The 27,728-nt window shown below is 36.7% G+C and overlaps 1 protein-coding gene across 1 annotated transcript; it reads left to right on the forward strand.

The window, feature by feature from the left end:
• On the forward strand, positions 1-26,149 carry smg5 (SMG5 nonsense mediated mRNA decay factor). Its single transcript, XM_039684892.2, has 22 exons — positions 1-408; positions 1,876-1,974; positions 2,168-2,291; positions 2,396-2,552; positions 4,251-4,340; positions 4,434-4,523; positions 4,700-4,778; positions 4,977-5,102; positions 7,022-7,090; positions 7,201-7,412; positions 8,396-8,533; positions 11,113-11,958; positions 12,938-13,107; positions 13,565-13,640; positions 13,743-13,918; positions 15,723-15,881; positions 18,644-18,703; positions 18,832-18,991; positions 21,200-21,290; positions 21,452-21,526; positions 22,382-22,520; positions 25,061-26,149. Exons 1-22 carry the CDS (start codon positions 344-346, stop codon positions 25,142-25,144), a joined length of 3,285 nt encoding a protein of 1,094 aa, XP_039540826.2. The 5' UTR covers positions 1-343; the 3' UTR covers positions 25,145-26,149.
• Positions 26,150-27,728: the final 1,579 nt, after the last annotated feature.

The raw sequence follows: 27,728 nt of genomic DNA on the forward strand, positions 1-27,728 counted from the left end.
AGCGATCGCTGAACTGTGTGCGGTGGGAGGGGAAAAAATGGCCGCTCGCGAAGCGACACTCGAAATGATGAGCAGCAACAACACAAACATAACCCCTTCAAAATGTGACAGCTGACCCGAACCGACACCAGCACACACACCGGCTTCCGAACGGATGGGTATCGCGGCCGGTGACGGGGGAGGTCAGGAACGACAGCGTTTGTGTTTAAGTTGTAATTTGAGGGAAATAGGTGAGTTAGCTAACCTGCTAACGTTAGCCGCGCGCTAAACTAGAGCTGAACGAATCAGAACCAGAACAAGATCCACGAAAACAGACTCCAGCAGCCGCACTATCACTGCTAGGATGAGCGGACCGGGTCAGGACAGCGAGCCAGAGGCCAAAGTGCTTCATATTAAACGGCTGTACAGGTAAGAGCGTTGACAGCAGGCCGGTACTGTCAGGAAATCTCAGTAATTCTTGTTATGTATTTGATGTTTTTGGGGGCTCAGAAGTGTTTGAAAATATATTGATAATGCTAAAATGCTAAATGAGACACATGACACTATAGTCCATACCACAGAGGCCGTATAGTCATTCTCATCCCCATTATGTCTCATCTGGAAATCTTGTATTTTTTGTCATGTGTGGCATGAAATTATAGCTTTTAAATCTAAATTTACTTAATGATTTATGTCCATGGATACTCTTTTTATTTCCTATAAAATTACAGATATGAGTAATTAAAATGATAGGTCTGAATTACATGAGAATTGAAGGTTGAATAGTTAAAACATATAAACTATGCAATGGTTGTTAGCCATGCATTGTAAAGCCATTTTTTTTAATGGAACAGTTTATTGCTGGCCAAAGATGAAATTCTGACCTTTTTTTTTATTTTTATAACAGACTACTTATAAAAAGGACTGTAAAATCTGTCTTGTCACTCTACATCTCAAAATCCTGATGTATCATAATTGATGCATAAAATTTTAACAAAACATTTTCTAAAACTTTTCTTTAAAAAAAAATCCTGTATGGATAATCAATTAAACCCAAGTTGCTTCAGTTCAGTAAATATTCATCTTGAAATATTACTAACAATATAAAACATTCTTATTTACTTTATACAAATCTTTAAATATTTCACAACAAAAAGTCAGATTATTATGATGTCCTGAAGATGGACATTTATGCAATTATACTAAAAGTCCTTTATTTACTAAAAATTTATTAACTTTATCAATCGGACGACAGGCATGTAGTGGAATGTGTACAACGGGTTTTGGTCATTTTTAGAAATGCATGTATCATATATGATTCAGTAGGAATGAAATGAATCTTTAAGCTCAAATCAAATGCCTGTGTTTACACCTTAACCATTAAAAAATAAATCAAAAACATTGCTCTGGTGTTAAGTTACATTTACGTTAAGGGGAAGAAAATTGGACTTGAAATATATATTTTAGACCAGGTTTTTTTATAATACATTTTTATTGTCAAAAAGATTATTTGAAAAGCAACAGTTTTTTTACATTGGTAAAATTCAATTTTATGGTCCCATGACGATAAAATAAACATTTTATCTTTAGTAAATAAACAAGTTAGGTTTTTATTTGCTATAATACATCTTTGTGAAAGAAAAAAAAAAACACATGGAAAATGATGCCATATAATGCAAACCATTACTGATTTGTTTGAATTTCAACCCAATAGATTTAACTCAATCATAAATTATTAATAAATATAGATAATATAAAATTATTATAAATTATGGATTTTTTTATTATTATTATTATTTTATTTTTTTGAAAGTGTTGAATGGGATTTATTATATTGTGAGTTTGTGGTGTACAGTATATAACAGTGTTCATCATTTCTTGTCTGTTTTCATGAAGGGCTGTGGTGGAAACGGTGCACAAGTTGGATATTATAATCAGCGGCAAGTCATCGTATAGGGAGGTCTTCAAACCTGAGAATATCAGCTTGAGGAACAAGTAAGCACAAGTTTACTCTATCTGCAATAATCGTTCAGATTATCTTGTGTTTACATGGAAGAGAGAGCTTTTATTGCATCACCTGGTTAGGAAGCAGTTACATTAGCTCTTAATAACTCATCAACATTCCCATATACTTACTTTACAGCGCTTCTTAAAATTTTAATATATTATTATTATTTTTTTTAACCAGATTGCGAGAACTTTGTGTAAAGCTGATGTTCCTGCATCCTGTGGACTATGGACGCAAGGCAGAAGAGCTGCTATGGAGGAAAGTCTATTATGAGGTCATTCAGGTCATCAAGACCAATAAGAAGGTACTGTTGCGTAACACTGCACATGTCTCCTTATTTAAAAGTAGTTGTGTTTTTTTTTTGCTGTTGCATTGGCCATCAGGCTGAAATCCTGACTGTGTTTGCAGCATATTCACAGCCGCAGTGCTCTGGAGTGTGCCTACAGGACTCATCTGATCGCTGGGGTGGGCTTCTTTCAACACCTGCTGCTCTATATCCAGTCACACTATCAGCTGGAGTTACAGGACTGCATCGACTGGACACACGTCACCGACCCACTCATCGGTGAGACATGTTTCCAGATGCATATTAAAGGCAGAAAACTGGGGTATATCAAGGAATATCGAATGTAAAATAAGTCTTAAATATATTTGAAATTCCTTGATGTATTTAAAAAAATAATATTGTAATAAATATTTCTATTGTGAATGTGATTTTTCTTCACTCTTTCTCTCTCTTAACTTCATAATTGTGAATTTTATTTAATTGGCTAGTAATTCCTCGTTGTGAGTGTTATCTCTATGAAGTAATAACTAAAAAAAAAGTTATGGAAATGTACTTGTCAAAAGTTTTGGGAACCCAACATCATCATTTTATTAGCCTTTATGTTAAATATGTAAATATGTCTAGGTTTTCCCCAATTGTGGAGAACTTGAAAATATCAGGGAAGTCAAACATTTTCATTTCCATGTCTGGGAAAATAATTTGATTTTTAGTGAATGTACATTATTCTCTTTATAGGGTTTTCTATAATATAAAATTAAGAATTTTAAAAAAATAAATAAAATAATAATAATCGTTTTTATGGCATGATTGCTCATTTTCATTACTCAACTGTTTGTCTTTACCGTAAGTGAGCCTTTTTTTGACTTCATTAAATGAATGAATGTGTGCCAGTCCAACCAGCAATAGATAAAGGAGCAAACGATCATCTCAGACCGTGCTTTGCTGTTTGTGATCGTGCAACATCAAGCCACATTTACAGTATCAAACTGATGTGTCAGAGGTGAATATATAAAGGTTATAAAGCGTTTTAGGTTTCTTCTCATCATGGAAGTGCATGTTATCACTTCAAGATAACCAATAAAAAATATTTTTATATGGCATTATCGTACCATATGGCATATATAATGCTGAAAATAACATATGCTGTATGAATCACTTGTTCAATGTGATCTGAAAAATCTTCAGAGAGGTTTGGAATTTTTCATTTCTGTAGTTATCAGCTCTTAAACATATAATTGGCTGGAAATGGAAAAATTTACCCAAAATGAAAATTGTGTCATCATTTACTCAGCCTTGTGTTGTTCTGTTAAACACAAAGGAATATATTTTGAAGAATGCGGGAAATTGAACAGTTCTGGGGCACCATTGTATATTCTGCAGGCCAGATGGATTGTGCAATACAGTACTATAGGGTGCGTAGTATGCCAACTACGTATTTTTTGTAAATGAGCCTAAGGGAGAGTGCAATATGTTAACTGTAATTCTTATGTGTTCTATGGAGTATGTAATATGTAGGGCCATATAGAGAGTGTGCAATATCTGTTTGTGTTTTCTTTTTTGCTGTGAATTGTCTTTTTTTTGCTGTCTTGTAAAGATACGGAATGGACAGTGTCCACAACAAATTTCCCTTCGGGGACAATAAAGTATATATCATTGATTTCCATAGTATTTTTTTTTCCTACTATGAAAGTCAATGGTGTTACAAACTTCCTTCAAAATATCTTCCTGTGTTCAGGTGAACAAAGAAATATATACAGGTTTGGAACAACTTGAGGGTGAGTAAATGATGACAGAATGTTTAGGTGAACTATCCCTTTAAGAATGATGAAATAAATATTATTTAGTCATCACACTTGAAGTGATGGAAAAGTTTGAGAATACTGTGGAGCAAAATCTATCATATCTCGCATTGTAACCTGTCATACTACCCAGTGTTAGCGTTTGCTGAATGAACCTTTCTGTGCTCAATGACCACAGGTCGTAAGAAACCAGTCTCAGCCACCCCTAAAGAGATGGAGTGGGCCCAGATGGCTTGTCACAGATGCCTCGTGTACTTGGGAGATCTCGGTAAGTGTGTTCTCACTTGATATTTAATAAAATCAGCCTTGGAAAGCTCTGTCTTGCAGTGCGATCTCATGTTCATGTTTGATGTTTATGAAGCGCGGTACCAAAACGAACTGGCGGGAGTGGAAGCGGAGCAGCTGGCGGAGCGCTTTTATCACCAGGCCCTGTCTGTCGCACCTCACGCCGGTGAGCGAGTCCTCTCAACAACACATTTTCCTGGCACAGGAGAGCATGCTTTTTATGATTTTTCTCTGTTAAACAGTGAATTTTAATTCACATTTAATGGTATTCATTGTTATTATTTCATTTTATTTGAATTTCACGTTATTGCATTGGGGAAATGCAATTGTTGTCTTTTACAGGCATGCCATTTAATCAGTTGGGTACGCTTGCTGGAAGTAAATTTTATAATGTGGAGGCTACTTACTACTACTTGCGCTGGTAAGACTTCAGAGAACAGAATCATGTTAATGCATATAAATTAAAACATGACTATAGCAGCAACAGCACAGTAATAATAAAGAGGGATGTGAAGGACATCCCTTTTTTCCCTTTTAAATTGTGGTTTGATATGATTAGCGTTTCAAGAATCTGATAACTCTGCATGAACATGACAAACTGGTTTTTCTTGTTGAACAGTATTCAGTCAGAGACACCCTTCGATGGCGCTTATGGGAATTTAAAACGTCTGTTTGACAAGGCAGCCAAGATGTACCACCAGGTGAAGAAACAAGAGATGAAGAAACTTTCACCATCACGCCAGAGGTGTGTTCCCTCTCTTTTATATACATATAAAAGACAGGATGTAGGAGTGTTTCTGAAAAATGCGTTAAGTGTGTTCCTGTAATACAAATCAGTGGTTCTCAAACTCTTTGACTTGCCTCCCATTGTTCAACACAATATTCAAAGGCCCCTCATATGTGTTATAATATTTCTAACAGTATTTGTGCTGTAATTATGACAAAGCTGCTTGTTTTTAAACTATTTTCTATTACCAGAAACTGGGAGTGTCAATGTTTTTTTCCTATTGAAGTTTAATTTAAAGAGGCGAAACTTATTTTAAAGTTTATTATGGATCTTATCAAGAATGGTATGTAAAATAACATGTTTAAGACTGAAATAATGTGCAAAACTAAGTCTGTAAGCGATTTAATCGCTGATTATTTATTAAGATAATTTTAAGTCGTTCTGTAGGCCCCTTTGGAAGTTTGGTTAGGCTGTTTGAGAACTGTGGAGCGTGTAGTGATGTACAGTAAGACTGTGCATTATTTTAGTTAATGAATGAATTAATATTGACTCTTCTGATCCATATCTAGAGGCCAGAATAGAGACTTGGGGGAAAGATCAGTAAACAACCACCTAACAATGCTATATAAAGCTCTCAGCAATGACCTGTGGCCTGTTGCGTGAAGCTTGCATGAGTTTCAAAGTAGGTTTAGAGTTGACTAAACCATTCAAATACATCCTGGTTCAGAATGCTCAGTATAAACGTTCTCTGTCAACTCAGGTTTGATCCAGAGTTAGTGATTACTGATTAACCTGAAAGTGTGACTCGTACAGCCAATCACATGGAACATGGGGAGGGTCAATTTAATTCACTTCTGAATTAAATTGGAAACTATGCTTCTAACCACAGCTCGAGCAACGATGCTGTTTGCAATGGTTTGTTGGATCTGTGGTTTCAGGAAACACCGATTTGTTGAACTTTGCTGATAACGACAGAACTCATTAGTTGGCTAACGATGCTTTCTTGAAAGAAACGCACTCCTGGGTAGCAACTGAAACCGGCTCTGGAAACCACACAAAATTTTCCACTGGGCAACTCGTAGAATATTTTGATGGATGAGTTGCCGAGATGAGATAACCTTTGAACTTTTCAAAATGGCGGAGAGCACCGCGAGAGTCGTGAATGGTAAAAATATATACTATTCATGATCTAGAAAATATATTAGCATATTATTTACCTTTTGAGTTTTGATAAATCATTTTCTTGCTGTCGCAGATGACTTAAGCAATCTAAAATAGTTTTAGCTAAATAACAGGTCTGGATCTCCATCTTTTTACCACATTACGACAACAAAAGCACTTGAACGCAACACACTGGTAAATACCAGTTCACAAGTGGAAAATATCCTATTTTCCATAGCACGTGAACGCAGCATAACTTGGTGGAGACTAGGGTTGGGTATCGTTTGAATTTGAACGATTCCGATTCCTTGTTTCGATTCCGGTTCCTAACGATTCTCAATTCCGATTCTTTTAAGAGGCAGGGTCAAAAAAGTTTAGCTAACCATGCTAACCAACGGTCTTTCTGAAGGAAATACTCCTTCTGTCACAAATACTCCTTTTGTCTCAAATTTTGCATTTTGCCGCGATTTCGTTATTTTTAGAAAAGTGAAGCCACACTTTGGACTGCCAACGTAAGCTACTCATGTTCGACTCGCGTGGTTATGCCAACACTTCCGGTAGACGCTTCTTCGTTGGTGTTGTTCAGCGGTTTCTTCTTCCGCTCGGCGGACTGTGAATATCGAAACTAGGAATCGAAATTTTAACTTTTGAACAATTCCGGGAAAAACGAAAAGTTAGTCCCGGTTCCAATCGATACTCGATTCTCGATACCCAACCCTAGTGGAGACTAGTATTGGCAAGCAGCAGTCACAATAATTTGTTTATTCTTGCTTCAGGTCAAAAGACATCAAAAGACTTCTGGTGAGCTTCATGTATTTGCAGAGCCTGTTGCAGCCCAAGAACAGGTGAGGGCATCAACCCGTTTAAGTTTATAAAATCCCTATCCTTTTCCTGAAAGTGTATGATTTGAGATGAGAATCAAATCAAGTTTACTAATAACCTGTCACCTCTTCAGTCTAATGGAGACGGAGCTGACGTCACTGTGCCAGTCCGTGCTGGAAGACTTTAACCTGGTGCTGTTCTACCTGCCCCTTCCTGCTCACGGCAGCCAGTCAGCCAGCGAGGAGGAGGAAGAGCACGACTCGCTCTGTTCTGTGCTTCCCGACAGCCTCATATTCAAGATGGTGGTGACTTGCCTTATGGTGGTGCACAGCCTGAAGAGAGGGGGTAAGTAGGGACTGAAAGGACTGATCATGATGTTCGACATCTGCTGCTCATTTTATCTCAGACCGATACTGCTTCACTTACCTAAAAATAGTTCTGGCTTCAACCTATTTATTTTTATTTAGTGAAATGGCAGATGTTTGTTGCTTCGGGCCTATTCTGATACATCATGCAAAAAGCACAATTTCCTGGGATTACTGCAGCTTTACCACAACATTAAAATCGATAAAATCTTTTTGTCCAAACCAGTCACCACATGCCATGAGATGTTTTTTTCCTGTTGTCAACTGTCATTTACTGCATATTTATATTTTACATGGGTGTTGTTATTTATATACTTTTATAATATTTATTAATCTTTTAAGTTTGATTTTAGTGTTTATATTTTCAGTTTTAAATAATATATAACATTTCAAGTTTCTTTGGTTCTGAAGAATTATCAGGCAACTGTAGAATTGTGATTTCCATCCTTTGAAAAGTCAGTATATATGTATATATATATATATATATATATTAGGGCTGTGCAAAAATTAATTGTGATTAATCGCATCCACAATAAAAGTCAGTGTTTACATAATATATTTGTGTTCTGTATATAATTATTTTGTATATATAAATACACACACATGCATGTATATATTTAAGAAAATGTGTTATTCATATATAAAATATTTATATTTATATAATATAGATTATGTATTTATAAATATATACAGAATTTAAGCGCAAATAATTCTTAAATATATACATGCATGCATAGGTATTTATATATACAAAATAATTATATACAGCACACACAAATATATTATGTAAACACAGACTTTTATTTTGCATGCGATTAATCACAATTAACTTTTGCACAGCCCAAATATACATATATAAACTCTTGATTTAATGGCTGTTAGGGCACGTTGGAAGCATTCCAACCATAGTTGTTTCTCGCAAATGAAGTACAAACTCATCTGTCAACTGTGATTCAATTCTAGCTTCAAAGCAGTACAGCGCCTCCATCGCTTTCACATTGGCTCTGTTCTCCCATTTGGTCAATCATGTCAACATTCGACTGCAAGCTGAACTGGAGGAGGGAGAGAGTGACGTCCCACCCCTGCGCACTGATAACACTGGTACGGGTACTTCTTTGCTTCTATGTGCTTTAGTCTTTCTGATTGTAAGGTAATTTTGGGTACTTTCCCAATCTGCCAGAAGAAATTATGCAGTGCTGCCTTAGATTTTAGTGAAAAGTAGGTATCTTAGAAAGCACCATAATTTTGACATCTATTTTTTAACCGATTTTTACCGATAAAGGATTTTGAAGACCGATACAAATATTTTTGGGTTTTAAAATCTGATATTCCGATATATCGGCCGGTATTTTATTTATTTTTTCCAGAAACGCGCAACAAAACATTAACAGTTTTCCCTAACTTAGTTATTTGTAGTTATTTATGAGTTTTAACTAAAATAGTATAATAAAGCATTTTAAAAATAAACTTGTTTCTTTCATCATCAAAATATATTAAAGTTCTGATAAATAAAATAATAATTAGTCCCTACATTGCCTTATAAGCTACCTTATAATTACAATGTAAGCGTGCTTATCCCTTTACTTGCACTTTTTAAATTCTTTCCATCAAGCTACATCAAACCATTTTCAATCATCAGTTACGTTTGATACTTTTTCTCTATGTCTAAATGTTCACTCCTCACAAGTCTAACTTACATTTTACAATGCAGGGACTGTAACTAGAGATATGCTAATTATAAATGCAATAATCATTACTTTATTTAGGCAGAAAAAGTTCATTGTGGTTTCCAAGCTCATTAATGTTAACGTTAGCGGTCTTCCACTGATGATAGTGGCATTAGCTAGCTTTGTGGTTAGCTAGTATATGATGAGCCATAATTTAGCAATAGATAACGTCATACTGCAAATTGTAAAACATACATTTTCAATATAACATGCCAAGGAGAGATGATGATTTAAGCGTGTTTCGTCCGTTTTTATTTTATTTTTGAAATATTCATTTATCGGCAATTATAACTGCCGATACAGATAGTTTGAAAAATCCCTAATATCGGCCGATAATATCGGTCTGGCTCAAATTTTTTGTAATAAAGCACCTACAGGGTTTCCGCGGGGCATTAAAAAGCATTAAAAGTCATTAAATGGATTTTGCGAAAATTAAGGCCTTAAAAGGCATTAAAAAGCATTAAATTTGATTCTTACAGGCATTAAATTTTTTTATAGTTTTGAAGAGAATTTTATACAAATTTATTTGAATATAGCCTTCATAATTAATAATTTGTATTTTAAGCTTCCGGTTCGGTACGCATACAAACAGAACGATTGCTTGGACCATTTTTCCTGCCAGCAAAATTCGTGCTGACGCGGCCAACACAACGTTGCGCAACATCAAATGGCAAGCGTAATGAAAGCAGAACGAAACTGCGCTACTCGTTATGTGCTTCACGGATCGTTTATCAGTTCGGACCAGCAACATCTATGCAGCGCGAGCCGATCTCGATCAAGCAACACTGTTACTTCACAGCGCTAAGAGATCCGGTAAAGAAAACATTTGAATTCGCCACTGAGGTAATAACATCGCTGCGAGATCTAGTGAGAAGCGTTCACATTTCTCCGTTATTAACCGTAGATCTCTATTAGATCAAACAGCGCTGTCATGGAAACCAGGAGAAACATTGTGCCGTGAATGAACTAGTACTTTACGTCCACAGACCAGCAACATTCACCATGGATTTAATATAGTAACACTAACTGGAACCAGTTTGGCTAGAATGGTGAAATGCTTTCAAGTACTTCACACATCTTTTTCCAGCACTTCAAAATTCAAATATTATATAAATAAATATATATTTAAATGTTATTTTTAACGTGATGACCAAAACATTATTTGTTCATCCTTCAAAGATGACCCCCATTTATAAACCTGAAAGTTTCAAGATCTAGGAAAACTCACACTTATTTAAAAATATTTTTTCTTTAAACAAATAGTAAATTTCTCTGGCATTTCTTTCTTTTTGCTGTATCGAAAATGTACCGAACCGTGACTTTAAAACCGAGGTACGTACCGAACCGTGATTTTTGTGTACCGTTACACCCCTAATATATATATATATATATATATATATATATATATATCCGTGGTTAGTCATGGGTCGTGTATGGCATTATTTTTTTTTAAATGGCATTAAAAAGGCATTAAAAAGGCATTAAATTTCATTTGAAGATACCTGCAGAAACCCTGACCTATGATGCCTTAAATTGCTGTCTAGTTAGGCAGCTCTCTAGGGTTTGGAAAAGATTTATTTTTATTTTTTTCTGGTAACACTTTATTTTGATAGTCCACTTTAGACATTCAACTAATTATAAGTAACTTTGCCGCTACATGTCAACTAACTATCATTAGAGTATGAGTAGACTGTCTGCTTAATATCTGCTAACACTTTATTTTGTTGTTCCCCCAAAAGACATTCAACTGACTATAAGTAACTTAGCAACTACAAGTCAAATTGTTCTCCTAACCTGAACCCTAACCTAACTACAGCCTACTAATACTCTAATGACAGTTAGTTGACATGTCGTTGAAAAGTTACTTATAGTTAGTAGAATGAAATAAAGTGTAACCTTTTTTCTTGTTATGTGTTAAAACTACCCTTCCCAATGTGATGCATTTGTTCGTAGATGACGCTGATGTCAGAGACCACAGTGGTGCTGCCCTCTCAGAGGAGAAGACCCTGCAGAACGGCTCGCTGGAAGAGGAGGATGATGAAGAGGAGGACAAGGGGAATGAGGAAGATGTGACTAAGGGGAACGGAAGTACAGTGGGGATGAAGAAAAGCCTGGAGAAGAAGAGATCAGCTGAGGAGAAGCAAAAACAGAAGCGGAAGTTCTCACGGCTCTCCATGCTTCGCCGCAGACGCTGCGCTCACAAGGAGGACGAGAGCGACCTGAGCGAGGGATTTGAGAGTGACGAAGAAGAGGACGAGGAAGGCGGTGGTCCGGTCGACGGTCTGGGAGCAACTAGGGTCCAGATAAACACTTTAGGAAGGGAAGGACGGAAGGGACCACTGGCGGAGGATGGCAGCTTCGAAAGTGGTTCAGAGGAGGAGGAGGGCGGCACTGCTTTTGACGTCGAGACGGATTCCGACATGAACAGTCAGGAATCTCGTTCGGACTTGGAAGACATGGAGGATGCAGAGAATGCGCCACAACAACAGCAACAAGAGGAAAACGAGCAGCCGCAACCATCTAGAGAGGAAAACTCGACCCCTCCAGTAACAAACGGCCCTTTAGTGTCTAATGATGCCAGCATCAGCAGTAACCTGCAGGCCATGTCCTCTCAGCTCTTCCAGGCAAAACGCTGCTTCCGGCTCGCCCCCACCTTTAGCAATGTTCTGCTCCGCCCTGCGGCTCCCACTAACCCCACCCCAGACTCAAACCCCGCCCCAATACAAGAAGCCACACCTCCTACTGGGGAAACACAGAAGCACATGAGTCCAGAGATCCCTAATGGAACCAACGACAAAGGTATATTGCATACAGAGAAGTCATTTTAGTTTTTTGCAATTAATTTAACTTTTTTTATATACGAAGAGTTCAGATGCAAAAGCCTGTGCCATTTGAAATTTTCTTCTAGAATGATCATTTTTATCAAGCTTGTATATTTAAGTTCAGTGATTTCACTTAAATGGCAATGATAATTACCTATTAATTGTTATTTAAGTGAAATTACTGAACTTAAATATACAAGTTTGATAAAAATCATCATTAAAGAAGAAAATTTCAAATGGCATTTAGAGGCTTTTGCATCTGAACTCTTCATACATTACACTTTTGAGCTTGGTAAGAAGTCTCTTGTTCTCACCAAAACTGTATTTATTTAGAAGATACATTAAAAAACGTTAATATTGTGAAATATTATTACAATTTAAAATAACTTTTCTGTTTTAACTTTAACTTCAGAAATCATTCTAATATGTTGATTTGGTGCTTAAGATTTTTTTTTTATTATTAAGATTAATATTATATACTAGATATTTTATTATCAATGTTGGAAAAAGTTGCACTGCCTAATATGTTTTATGGAAACGATCAGGATTCTTTGGTGAATAGAAAGTTCAAAAGAACCGCATTTTTTTTTTTTTTAAGAAATCTTTTCTAATATTATGAAACTATTTACTTCATAAAATCTTTCTGACACCAAACTGTTGAAAAGTAGTAGTAGTACTTGTTTAAGAAACTTGAAGTTTGAAACTCTGATGTTACACTTCATTTACATATAACCAAAGTCCTTCAGGTCCAATCAGTCTACAGGCTTTCATAGACAGTCAGCAAAGTCTCTTTTTTAAAGTTTTGTTACAAGCTATTCACACATTATCAGTAAAAATGCTTAAAGCCCCTTTAACGCTATGATGTTACCCTGTCTTTGAAGCACTATTATTTTCTTAAGGAAGTGCAGATTTTAGTCCAAACAAAAAACTACGATTATTTGATTTGCTGTTTACAGATCCTGACTCTGATTCTGAGGGCAGTGTTCACAGCAACCAGTCTCTTCCCAGTGAGAAAACCCTTTCTGAGCGACTGGAGATTCTGACCAATCAGGGTCTCATCCAGGTGGTGAAGGTCTTTTTGGATTGGCTGAGGACGAACACTGATATCATCCTCATGTGTGCTCAGGTACATCTGAAAATTCTGCATTTTTCTTGAGAAAACCACACTATAGTTTTTTTGTTGGTGTTGTTGCTTCGCTACACTTTGGTATACCTGTACGTGCTCTGAGGTCTGTGGATCAGAACCTGCTGACGGTTCCACGCACTCGCTACCGAACTAGAGGTGACCGATCTTTTCAGGCAGTTGCCCCCAGGTTGTGGAATGACCTTCCACCGTCTATGCGCTCCTCTGATTCTGTTGATGTGTTTTACTGCAGACTTAAGACACATTTATTTGTTCAGGCTTTCAATTAGCTACCTGTGGGTTGATATGATCATGTACTGTCTATGTTTTTATTGTGTGTATTTTATGATATAAATTGTTTTTGTTGTAAAGCACTTTGTGGCCCTATAGCTGTGAAAGGTGCTATATAAATAAACTTTTACTTACTTACTTACTTATGTTGGCTTTTGGTCTCAAACAGAGTTCTCAGAGCTTGTGGAACAGACTTTCAGTGCTGCTTAATCTACTTCCTGAGGGCAGCAAGATATTAGAAACTGGTGAGAGAAGTCATTGTTATTATTATAATTTTTTTTTTATTGAATTAGAAATATCCTTTAATTTCCCTCATAACGCAATCTTTTCCTCTCGTTCTGTTGCAGATTTAGGTCTGAATAAGGATGTAACAGAACTCCTGAGTGAGTGTGAGCAGCCTGGTTTGGTCCAGACACTGCTGTTGCCCGAGGATCTGGCCCTCCGCCACCTTCCTGCCCTCAGCGTAGCCCATCGACGCCTGGACTTCACTAGCCAGAGACCCCCACTTACCCCTCTGGATGAGGTAACATCACACTTATCTCTTTATGTCATTTGGAATTGATTTTTACAATTTGTTTGTGTCATCAATAAAAATTGTGGCATTCTTCATATAATCAAATCATATATTTCATTTAAGATTTAAATTTTTCCATGTGTTAATTTGTTAAAATTTGGAAAACTGGTTTTACCAGGTTACTGCTTTGTTTTTTAAATACTAGATTTTTTCCTTTATTTTACATTTACATTTATTAATTTAGCTGATGCTTTTATCCAAAGCGACTTACAATTGCTATATATGTCAGAGGTCGCACGCCTCTGGAGCAACATTAGGGTTAAGTGTCTTGCTCAGGGACACATTGGTGTCTCATAGTGGATTCGAACCTGGGACTCTCACACCAAAGGCATGTGTCTTATCCACTGCGCCATCACCACCACCCTACTTTTTTTACTTTAAACATTTATTTTACTTTAAAACATTTGAATCTTTTCCTAGGACTTCATAATAAAGTGTAAAAAATAAATGCAGCCTTGGTGAGCATAAAAGACATATTTAGAAAGCATATTACTGAACCAAAACTTTTGAAAGGAAGTTTATATGTAATATATATATATATATATATATATATATATATATTTGTGTGTGTGTGTGTGTATATATGTATGTGTGTGTGTGTGTATATATATATATATAATGTTTAAGATTACTATTCTCTTATGCTCATCAAGCTGACATTTAAATGTATATATGAAGAGTTCAGATGCAAAAGCCTCTAAATGCCATTTGAAATTTTCTTCTTTAATGATGATTTTTTTATCAAACTTGTATATTTAAGTTTAGTAATTTCACTTAAATAACAATTAATAGGTAATTATCATTGCCATTTAAGTGAAATTACTGAACTTAAATATACAAGTTTGATAAAAATTATCATTAAAGAAGAAAATTTCAAATGGCATTTAGAGGCTTTTGCATCTGAACTCTCATATAAATATATAGCTGCATAAAAAAAAATGGAAAAAAACAGTAATATTATTACAATTTAAAATAATGGTTCTATTTATATATACACTTTAAAGTATAATTTATTTATTTGATGCAAAGCTGAATTTTCATCAGCCATTACTCCTGTCATTGTAACATGATCATTCAGAAATCATTCTAATATGCTGATTTATTATCAGTGTTGGAAACAGTTGTGAAGCCTAATATTTTTTTGAAACCTGTGATACTTTTTTCAGGATTTATTTATTAATATAAAGTTAAAAAGAGCTACATTTATTTAAAATATGATTATTTAATACATTTAACAAATGCTTTTTAAACAAAAGTATTCATTTCTTTCAGTAAAAGAAAGAAAATAATTACTGACCCCAAACTTTTGAATGGTTGTGTATATTGTTACAAAATATTTCTTTTTTAAATAAATGCTGTTCTTTTTCAACTTCTTATTCATCAAAGAATCATGAAAAAAGTATAATTGATTATAAATAAAATATTAAGCTGCACAACTGTTTCCAACATTGATAATAAATGTAATGATTCCAAATGTTTTAGTAGTGCTTTTGAATGCACCAAATAATGATATATATTGGGATGAATTATTTAGTGCTTTCAAAAGTACTATTAAAAACAGTTGGAATCATTACATTTCTTAGGATTCTCACTCATCCCAGCTTGAGTGTTATAATGTATTGTTCAGGGAAAATCAAGTAGCTGCTTCCAGCTAATTAGTGAGCAGAGGATTTCATTAAATTACCCAAGTGCAATTGTGTTTTGCTTTCTCTCATGTTCTTCATTTATGTCTTGTTTTCTCTGTGCTGTCCAGTGTGTGGTGCGCGTGTGCTGCATTCGCAGCTTTGGTCACTTCCTCACAAGTCTCCAAGGCAACGTGTTACACTTCAACCCAGAGGCGGGCATCTTCACCAGCATCAGCCAATCAGAGCAGGAGAATCTGATTCAGCAGGCCAAGGCCCAGTTCCGCATGGTAAAAGACATGACATTTAATTGTAATGTATGAAATAAACAAACCAAAGTATTAGTTTAACAATAATAGATTTGCTTCAGTTTGCACTAGAAACTATTTTCTCAGAAAACAGTAAATCTGCTGATTTCTTTTGTGTATTCGGTGCATTGGCTCGTGATTTGGTGTAGCTGTAGCATTTAAAAACATGCCAAAATAGTCATGGAAAGTGCCTCTAAATGATAGGGTCTACACAGACATGTCTGCGGTAAAGAAAACGAGGCTTTTTCATAAAACCTCGCCACATTTGTGAGCTTTTGCTTGAGAGCCGTATGTTGCCAAGCAACCATGCAGCCCTTACGGGTAGAACAAATGATGCTTGAAGTGCCACCTTGCTGTGCCGGTGAAGAGGCGGCCCTTTCTGGTACAATTTCATTAAAACCTTCAGGGTCTGCGAATGAAAAGCATGTCATAGACTGCCAGGCATTCATGGAATAAGGCTGTAGTCAACAGCGCGGGTCTCTCTCTTAAGACGCCACCAAATCATGACCACTGCAGTCAGCGTGAACTCTCTGTCCCTGCTGTTAACCCAAGCTCAGAGTTTGAGAGTCCTGCTGTATTTTAAGAAGACTCTTCTGTTGGTTTAGGTTTGTAAGCTTGAATTCAATTCCAGCTTTATTTATTTGTTCCTTCAGTCATCTCTCTGTGTTCTGATCTGTTGTTTTCCGATTGGCAAAATGGATCTGATATCAGACGTAAAATGCACTTCACACACATGAACATTTGAGTTGTACTGTCCTGGAACCGTGTTGTAAATAAATCTTAACCACTGATTCCTAATTACCTCCACTTCCAGAAGGCCGAATAAAGTGCAGCTTTTGCTTTCATATAGAAACACACAGTATCTCCACAACATGGTTGTGACAACACTACTGACCACTGAAGTCACGCCTTCTTTCTTTGAGTAGGCATTTGGGTGGCATTATGCAAATATTTCCACAGAGTGACATAGGTCTGCATGGGAGAATTCAATCTAGGTGTTTTTTATAGGAGACTTTGAGCTTTGTAACTTACAATCAGCTACATAACACACTAAAGAAAAAGGAAAAAGTGTAAACGCATCATCCTATGCATGTTATCATAAACAAGCGCTAAGACCCAGATTCTGCCCTACCTAAATTTAGGGTCACGAGCCGCTACTGATCATGAGCTTAAATCCCCCAATCAGAACTTTCCTCTTAAAAAGATACATTTTCTGCCAGGTGTTTTTCTTAATCTTTACAATCTGGCAAACCACGCATATGAGCTGACCTACTATTGATTTGTGGCTTGTGTGATCGAGTGCAATAATTCTAACGTAATTAAAAAATTCAAGTAAGTCATTTATGGTCACAGACAATAATATTGCAAATATTTCAAAAATGTCCCTTTTTTAAGGATCAACCTGTGCTGTCAGTGCCAAGTGTTTTGAATGCTAGTGTACACAAGAAACTGAAAACAAGAAATATGCATGGTATAACATAAATCTGAAGCAGGAGCATGACTCAACTTCATTGGCACAATAAGGGCATGTTATGCAAATAAATGCAATCTCCAAAACCATCTTAAAATTGACAAAAGATCCAATGCTTGTAGTTTAAATGTAATGCTTATCTCTCTGTCCTTATATTTTCCCTCACTCTTACAATATTGAAGTTGAAATGTGTGCCTTTTTTTGTATTTTACTTCCCAGAATTGTAAGGTCATATTCATCTGTGGTTTAACCATTAATCTCTTTAAGTGCACTTTAAGGTTATTCTTAAAAAAAAAGAAAAAAGAAAAGAAACATGGACAAATCACCACTCTTTTTGAGTTTGTGTTTTCCAGTCTATTAAATGTAATTCTCTTCCTCTTTAACCCTTGTGCTGCATTAGATTTTTAACACCGTTGAGTGCATTAAGGACCAAAAATGGCCACATATTAAACATTGCCTAAAATATTATATATTATTATTATTTTCCACTTTTACCAAGTTAAATCTTTTAACCAGCATCAGTCCTCATCATAACTACCAAAAACGTATTCAATTTCAGGATTTTAACCCTTTAATTACCAGTTTTGTTTGCGAAACCATCGATTTGTATAAGAAGAAAAAACACAAAAAATCAATTATTTTCAATAAACTAAATGCAAAGAGAAAACTTTAGATTTGGATTATCACAGTCCCACTTTGCAAAAAATCCCACTTAGCGCGTTAGAGACCAAAAATGGCCCCCTATTAAACATTGCCTATTGCCTAAAATAAGGTGCATTTCCACCCATAGGGAATAAATATGTAGTGACGTCACCTGGTGGAATACACTATATAATGCAAATATAATGCTTTTGCTTCAAAATGAAAGGATGTTTGTGCAAAAATCATGTTTCATGTATTACTGACAGCCTCAGATTTAAACAACGTTTTAATGGGTTTCAATGGGCCATTTTTGGTCTTTATGGTGCTGAGTGTTACTATTTGATCTACACAGTGTGTGTTATACATATTTTGCAAAATGGGATCACATTTTTTACATGTATCCAAAAAGTCACAATTTTGCCAAATTTCATACCATTTGCATTAAAACAGCAAAAATGGTCAAAGAAATTAAACTGCAAAAGACCAAAAATGTCCCTAATGCAGCATAAGGGTTAAGCGCAAAAATATATTTAGCTGCTTATTCACACCTTGTGTTTACTAAGGGTCAAATCTGAGTAATGTTTTGAGGTTACACAGACGTGATATTGACCTTGCCTCATCTCATCCGCAGGCGGAGGAGGAAGCTCGCAGAAACCGGCTCATGAGAGATATGGCCCAGCTGCGGCTACAGGTCAGACCAGCTGTTGGGTTTATTTTTAACTTTCATTGATGCACGTCGTCTTCACAGCATTTATCCAAATGGACTCAATGAATTGTAGAAGTAATGAACCATTTCCTTGTCTGTCTCTCTCTCTGCAGTTGGAGGTCTCTCAGCTGGAGGGCAGTCTGCAGCAACCCAAAGCCCAGTCCTCCATGTCTCCTTATCTGGTGCCAGATACCGCTGTTCTCTGCCAGCACCTGGGGCTGCTCAGACAGCTGGCTGCCAGCGGCTGCTTCATCATCATCATCCCTCGCACAGGTCAGTCCACGAGTCCAAATCTGGACATTTCAGGAGAGCCTGGAAATGTCATGGAAATGAATTCAATCAATTACTTTGCTAACTAAAACTATAAAAAATCATTTTCGGTTATTTAAATGAAGCCAAAATAACGCTGTCTCGTCCGACTCGTAGCGTATACTTTACATTTTCGTTCTCCGGTATTTCTAGTACAATTATTATATTTTCAGAGTTGATAATCTAACGTTAAAGAAGCTATTAAAATTGTTTCAAAAAGCACATCATGTTACAATGTCGCGGTGACCATCTTTTAACATTGCCTCACCTGTCAAAGTTTAATAAGTGCGTAGATGACATGAAGTTAGCTACATTGAAAACAGATGGGTGCTCATATGTTTCATCCAGCTCTCGATCGGGTGGTTCTGTCCTCAAAATAAGTGTCACAATGGTGGTAGGAGCGAGGACTCAAATGCAGGTTAGGGTTTAATTTCTTTATTAAATAATAAAATAAAACAAAAACTACCCCGAGGGGGAAAAACTGAACCGAACAGACTTGACTTTGACGATTTGGCAATATACAAGGACATGCCATGACCAACAATGATGATCCAGGACGGCAAACACAAGGAGAAGAAATAGGGAAACAGCAAGGCAGGTAAAAAGGTGGGGCAAATGATTAAATCAGGAGCAAACACTAACCAATAAACCGATAACAAGATGGGTAGTGCTACACAATAGACGAGCACATGGCACAAGGAAACATGCAGGAAGCCATGTGCTTGCACCAAACTGACAAAACATACCTAAACAGAAGGGCACATGGTTGTGCTCACAACAAGACGAGACAAACCTTCCGGTTTGTAGACAAACTACATGAACCACTGAGCCACTGCCGCAATATAAAAATATTTTTAAAAATGACAAAATTACTGAAACTTAAATTGCAATGAAAACTAAAAAGAAACAATAAAAATATAAAGCTTATTCATGTTTATTAATAAAAATTCTGTAACAGTATATAAACGTTGCTAAAATAACTGCACAAACTAGACTGTAAATCATAGTTAAAGGGTTAGTTCACCCAAAAATGAAAATTCTGTCAGTATTTACTCACCCTCATGTTGTTCCAACCCCGTAAGACCTTCGTTCATCTTCGCAACACAAATTAAGATATTTAAGATATTAAGATCGCTCCTGCATACAGTCCATAGGCTTCTTGAGGGACTGGCTCTTGCTGGCATCGAAAAGTCATTAAAGACATCGTTAAAATAGTCCAAGTGACTACAGGGGCTCAATCTTAAGTTTATCAAACGACGAGAACACTTTTGTGCGCAAAAAAACAACAAAAATAACGACTTTATTTCATCTATTCGTTTATTTCTCCCTCTGGGTGAGTCAGGTTACTAGTTTAATAGCGTAAGCTTCTGTTATTGTACGTCACACGCATCACACACACATGACCAGCGTCGGCCAATAGTGAGCCTACGTGTGACGTAGCTCTACGCAATCACACTACGTTAACTGAGTTACAGGCTCATGGAGAAGGAAGTAAATAGTTGAAATAAAGTCGTTATTTTTGTTGTTTTTTTGCGCACAAAAGTGTTCTCGTCGTTTGATAAACTTAAGATTGAGCCCCTGTAGTCACTTGGACTATTTTAACGATGTCTTTAATGACTTTTCGATGCCAGCAAGAGCCAGTCCCTCAAGAAGCCTATGGACTAGTATGCAGGAGCGATCTTAATATCTTAAATATCTTAATTTGTGTTGTGAAGATGAACGAAGGTCTTACAGGGTTGGAACAACATGAGGGTGAGTAAATACTGACAGAATTTTCATTTTTGGGTGAACTAACCCTTTAAGCCTGAAATGGGCAAAACATTCTTTCAAAGCGTTCTGAATGATTCATTAACATGACTCCAAATGATTTTAAACAATCCTTATTCTTTCTAGAAATGGGAAATTACATGTAAATGGAGATTCATTGGTAAAAAAAAAAAAGAGTTGGAGCCTTGGCAGCCCTCTGATTTTATGTGCAAATATTTTTAATAGCCTAACAGTTTTTACACTCGTTTTTTTTTTTTTATTACTACACTTTGAATAATTTAAGATCGAAACATCTCCAGTTTGGCACCTCATATGTAATGAAAAGTAATCTTAAATGGGCATTTTGCTCAGAAGGTGCTAGCCGCCAGGGAAGATCATTCAATATATATTTCTGATCTCTTGCAGTGATTGATGGTCTGGATATGCTGAAGAAAGAGAACTCTGGAGCGAGAGATGGCATCCGCTTCCTTGAGACAGAGTTTCGGAAAGGGAACAGGTACATCTTGAGCTCAGCGCACACTAGGATTGTGGCTCTGTTTGTTCCAGACTGCAGAACTGTAGAGCATGACGCCCGATTCTAACGGCACCATTAAACAGTCAAAGTCAATGATTTAATGTGTCATGCCTGAGCATTTACTCGTACTTATTATGAAACAGGTACATCCGCTGTCAAAAAGAGTCGGGAAGAAGCTTTGAGAGGGACAAATTAAAGCGACAGGACATAGAAGCATGGTAAGCCCTATCATTTTCACTTCTTGTTTCAGAGCAAAGGGATTTTAAAGGGGTGGTAAAATGCCATTTTCACAAGATGTAAATTAAGTCTCCCAGAGTGTGTGTGTGAAGTTTTAGCACAAAGTATCCCACAGAGATTTTTATATAGCATGTTAAAGTTTTGCCTGCCCCTTTAAATGCAAATGAGCTGCTGCAGAGGGCGGGGCTTCAAGAGCTTGTGTGTGTTAGCAGCTGCGATTTCCTCAAGCAGACACACTAAAATGACAAACTGTTCTCCCTTAACGTTTAACGGAGTCAGTCAAAGATGGAGATGCTCAAGAAGAAGTGACAACATGTAGAATACAACAGGACGTCTCTGAATGTTTAGTTGATGAATTTATGTTGCTGATGTGGAGTTAACTATCTTCAATTAGGATATTCTGTCATGTAATCTATAAATCGCTCATATAGGAACTGTTGTGAGATGCAGACAGAGTTATTTTCTATTGCATGTGAAAAGATGGATGCTAAAGTTTGAGCAGACTCACACATGTACTCTTATACAACAGCTCTTCCTCTTAACATGGACTGCGTGTCCCCGGGGGCGGGGTTTATGCACATTTTAGGGTTGGTGATGTCACTAACCCAGGAGGAATGTCGTGTAGTCCCTACCAGCTGTTTGTTGCAGTCCTTTTCTTTAAAAGCAAATATCTTCCTTTGCTTTGAACTTTGAGCGTTGTAACTTTGATACTGTTGTTTATGCTCAAACAGCAACAGGTCACACTTACTTAAGTTAAATCATATTTCACCACCCCTTTAAAGCCCTGTAGGGTTTTCTGCAGACTGCATCGCTGCATTGATTGTTCCTGTTGGCAGGCACCTGTATAAGATGGTGGACAGCTGTCGTCAGCTGACGGGATCTCAGAGCAGTGGAGATGAAGACACCGCTGGCATGGTGACCATTTTGACAGGACACTCATTGGAGGAGCTGACTGAAAGATCAGCTTCCATGAAGGTCAGTTGTGCGTTAGAAGACTCTAAATAGGCTTTTATAGTGGTATTGGTTGGCAGTATGACCAAAAATGTATAACAGTATGAGAACTCCACGATTAATCATTTAAAGATTAACTCGATTCGAACACCCACGTGATCTTATTCTTTAAATGACAACAATAACTGTGTCTATTAAAGCATTGATCACACGAAAAGTATCAATCTGCTTTGGTGCTGCCACTGAGCCAGAGAGAGCAGTTGTGGCAATAGCCAACAATACATTATATGGGTCAAAATGATCGATTTTTCTTTTATGCCGAAAATCATTAGGATATTAAGTAAAGATTGTTCCATGCGGATATTTAGTAAATTTCCTACTGTAAATAAATAAAACATTTGTTTTTGTGGGTGGATGCAGCACAAACACAAACATAAATGAACATAAACTTTAAAGGCGATTTTCTCACAATTTCGATTTTATTGCACCCTTAGATTTCAGATTTTCAAAAAATGTAACTCTCAGCCAAAATGTACCCATATGACTGCAGGGTCACATATGAAACAACTTTTCAACCACAGTATCATTATTTCTGTGATGTAGTAATTCAAATAACCACAGAAGTACTGGGATAAAAGCTTATAGTAAAAAAAAATGATCAAATCACCTTTTAAAAGTAACTTGATGCTTCAAATGATTGTATCATTTACATTGTCACACCTGTAGGTGACGACAAGCGACTGTTAAAAAATGCATTTGTCATCAAAACATTCATTCTAGAGATCCATTTAACCCTACAAATGGTCTTCGTTTCCTGTTTACACTTTTGGGCTTCGGGGTCTATACGACCCCAACAATTGATTGAGTAATTGTACAAAAAATACACATTTTTAATCATACAAATAATATATTCTTTTTTTTTTGTTTACTTCTCATCTATTCATTTATGTTGTGTTTTTGGAGATATAAAGTGCTTTTGTATCCATATACCACACAATTCCTCAACTACACCATTAGCTTGCATATGAAATATAATTTTTTTATGATGCATTGCATTTATGCTCTAGTACTAGGCCTGCATTTATGTGTAATTTATTTAATTTTTAAATAAATTTATTTAAGATTAATGCAGGATTTTTTTTTTTTTTTTTTGCCGTACAATTGTACATAAAGAAAATATATTTCGTTTTTTTTTATATATCTCATTCATTTCAATGTGGGGTCATATTGACCTTGAAGACCAGAAGTGTAAACATTTTTTTTTTTTACATACCTTCAGAACAACCGAATCAAGCCCAGTTTTTGTGTGTGTGTGTGTGTGTGTGTGTGTGTGTGTGTGTATAGATAGATAATGTATGAAAAGTCACAACATCTTATTCCACTGAGATAAAGGGAACCTTTTTTTTTATTAAGTAAAAGTCAATTGGGATCGTATAGACCCCATGACCCGATTGAGAGGTTACAATGCTGATTCATCTGGTAATGAAACAAGTCTTTATAAGTGACTCATTCATTTAAACCATTTTTTTTATTATTAATTCAAATTAAATCAATATTTTTAATTAGACTGCAATAATTTTCTCGAATATTACGTGTTATTTCGTACATGTATCTATTCTCTAATATCTTAATTAGAAAAGCTATGCTATTTTGTAGCATCACATCTTTTACTTATGCCGAGTTCAGACTGCATGATTTTAGCCACGATTTTGGCTCGCCGACAGGTTTTGAGAAATCGCCGACAAATGCCCGAAATCACAGGCAAATCGGCGCTCGTTCACGCGAGTGACAATCATGCAGTGTGAATGAACAAAGACGCGAACTGAGAGAATCACCGACGAGTCGCCGACGCCCGTGAGATATTTGGCATGCTAAATATCTGGACCTGTCGGCGATTCAAAATCCTGCTGTGTGAAAAGTGTTTTGACTGAAAACTACATCGGCGATCACCGGCAGCCAGTGAGAGAGCAAGATACAGAGCAGCAGGGAGTTCGGGGAGGAGTTATAGATCACATATCAACATGATATGGCATTGTTTCAACAAAAAAAGCTTCTTCTCTGTCTATTTGGACACAATAAATGGAAGAAAAATTAGTCGAAATTTGGCAGGAGCACTCGTGTCTGTTTCACCAGCTGTACCACAACCGGGTCGAAAAAAAAAATCTCACGTGAGAACTCCGGTCTTGCATGTGTGGTGTCGCGCGTTGTTTCCTTTTCACATCTCACGCGTGTTTGTTGTGAAATGTAGTTTGCGTGCAGCGTGCTAGACAGAGTCTGTCGGCGATTTTTCTAAAGTCATGCAGTGTGAAACCTTCTGTCGCCGATCCATCGTCCAGTGTGAACACAGCAGCGACTGAATGCTGGCCAAGATAGTCATGCAGTGTGAAAAGAGCAGCGACCTGACTACTTTGAAAATCGTGCAGTCTGAAAGAGCCATTAGTAACTCCCCAACCGAGTAGAATTATCCAGATGTTTCTCCGTAAAACCCGTTGGGGTTTTGGTCGTAATGTCCGTTTCTATGATGTACTGGTGTTTACACAGTTTTTCTGTTGGTCTGGCTGTAGGTGTCTGTCCAGGCGGTGGCAGCGGCAGGCATGGAGCTGAAGAACATCACCGAGTTTTACCGGCAGTGGAAAGAGATGGGCTGAGAGACGACGTGGGACGCAAGGGGTCGGCTCGGCGTTCAGCTGATCGCACACTCACTCCCCCTCTCTCTCAATCTCTCACTCTCTCTCTCTCCAACTTTATCTGTATCTGTGTCTCCAGGGGAAAAGATGAAGGTTTGTAAGGAAGGGAGGGTGCAGGAAGTGTTCGGAGAAAAGAGAAGTCAGATGCACAGGGGCTTTAAACGAAAAACGGCGCGTCCTCGACCCCGACACGGGAGGATTAAAAGCTACAGGGTGAAATAACTCCGTTTAAGTGCCCCTGGTGCGCTATAACCAGGCATATCTGCCGATGAATCGAGTGTATATGTTTTGAGAGAGAACAAACATTCATGTGCATATACGTCAAAAACAAACCCATAAATTGAAATGTTTAGAACAATGTTTTTGGATGACTTTTTATTTCCGTATTTTCGCTACGGTCATGGGGTTGCACTGCCACGTGGATGTGTGTGTTTGACTGCAGCGGTGAACACCGTCTAGCGTTTACCCTCGGTTCCTAGGGTCACGAAGGATTCAGGGTATTGGGTGTACACTTCTTTTTGATGATTTGTTCTTTCTAACGTGGCTTTCCCCCACCAGTTTTTTTTTTTTTTTTTGCGGTGTAACTTTGTGATTTAATGTATTGTGTTATCTGTGTATGAGCAGGAAGTCTGGCAAATGGTTGCTTTTATTTGATTTTATTTTTGTATTCGTATAGTTGCCTTTATATGCTGTGCTGAACACACAGGAATGAGGTCGGGTGTGGAGATGTTTCTTTCTGTCGTGGCATAAAGAAACGGCTCAGAGTTACACACATCTGATTCTGTGCTTACAGATGTGGAAGTGTTTCTGCTCGACTCTAAACTTGAGATTACTACTCGGCAAATCTAGTCGCAGCCATTCGCCATCACATTCTCATAGTAATTGTCCCATATTGCACATCACAAAGGAATCCAGTGTATGTGTGAGGCAGTGCATTAAACAATAAAAGATTTCATTTAAAAATGATCTGTTTAGTCCCTGTCATGGTTTTCAAATGCACGTAAATTTGAGTCCAATTTTAAATCATCTATAATTATTTTTTTAAATTTAGTTAATTTAAAAAACATTTTTTTAGTTGAATATATTGTAAAATGTAATTTATTCCAGTGATTCAAAGCTGAATTTACAGCATCATTACTCCAGAAATAATTCTGATTTGCTGCTGAAGAAACCTTTTTATTATCAATTTTGCTAAGAGTATTTTGATATTTTTTTGAAAATTAGAAAAACAAATTGTATTCTTGAATAAAACGAAAGTTCAAAAGAACAGCATTTCTTTGAAATAGAAATATTTTGTTGCATAATTGTCTTTATTGTCACTTAATAAAAGTAATAAATTATCTTACTGATCACAAACGTTTGAATCGTGTATTATGAAAATTATGTTTTGCATTTATTTTATTAGAATTATTTTCAAGCATTAAACATTAAGTAAAGATTAAAATAAAATGCAACAGGTTAGAATTTCTAATATGTTTGCAAGTTTAAATAAATGAACTCAGTAGTGGCTAGCTATAGTTTGAGACCAAATGTTAATAATTATTGATACATTTTCAGTTCCCACTATAGATAGAAAAAACAATTTGTGTATCTAATGCTTTAGAAATGTAATCGGGTGCTATGACAATAAAATCAAAGGATTTCTATATTCATTGCAAGCAGCAAAAATGCTAACCAGTTTGTTCTCTTTCTTACTGGGTCTGTCTTTTAGTATCTAAGTGGGTCTCCGTTCAATTATTTCCAGCGTCTCATGGCCACACTGGGCTTTCTGCCAAGGTCTCATTGTGGCATTATGGCCAGTTCTCTGGCAAGAAAACCCAGTGCCACACTGTCACAGAATGGCCGGGCTCTGACCCACTTATAGGGAAGAATTATTTGCAGTCCGGTCCAATGACCAAATGTACCCTGGGGATCCAACGGAATGGAGGATGGGGAAATGATACCATAGCTGAAAACTGAACAGTGTCGTTCAAATCCTCAATGTTCAATTTTTTGACAAGCGCTGTTGTGGCCATCATGGTGGCCTCAAACAACATGGCCATTTCCAATTATTGGAGGAACTTGTTTACGGCCCTGCTATATAGGCGAAAATCAGTATGTGACTAGAAGTAGCCCATGTCCGAAATTTACGCAACACTTTTAAAGGAGTAGTTCACTTTTTAAAAAAAAACTTTTGCTGATAATTTACTCACCCCCATGTCATCCAAGATGTCCATGTCATTCTTTCTTCAGTCGAAAAGAAATTAAGGTTTTTGATGAAAATATTCCAGGATTTTTCTCCATAATGGACTTCAATGGGAACCAAATGGTTCAAGGTCCAAATGAGAGTTTCAGTGCAAACTGTTCAAAGGGCTTTAAACGACACCAGACGATGAATAAGTGCCTTACCTAGGATCCTTCGAGTCATGACTCGAAAAAAGATTTGTTCATTTTGATGAATGAGTTTGAACAGGAGAGTCACAAACACTCATCACAGAACAGAGCAAGGCGAGCATTTGTGCTTATAAAACTTAAACTTATTCATTTTTGAAATGACCAATCGTTT

Source organism: Pimephales promelas, chromosome 12, assembly GCF_988280905.1.
Source record: "Pimephales promelas chromosome 12, fPimPro1.hap1.1, whole genome shotgun sequence".
In the NCBI taxonomy this organism is placed as follows: domain Eukaryota; kingdom Metazoa; phylum Chordata; class Actinopteri; order Cypriniformes; family Leuciscidae; genus Pimephales; species Pimephales promelas.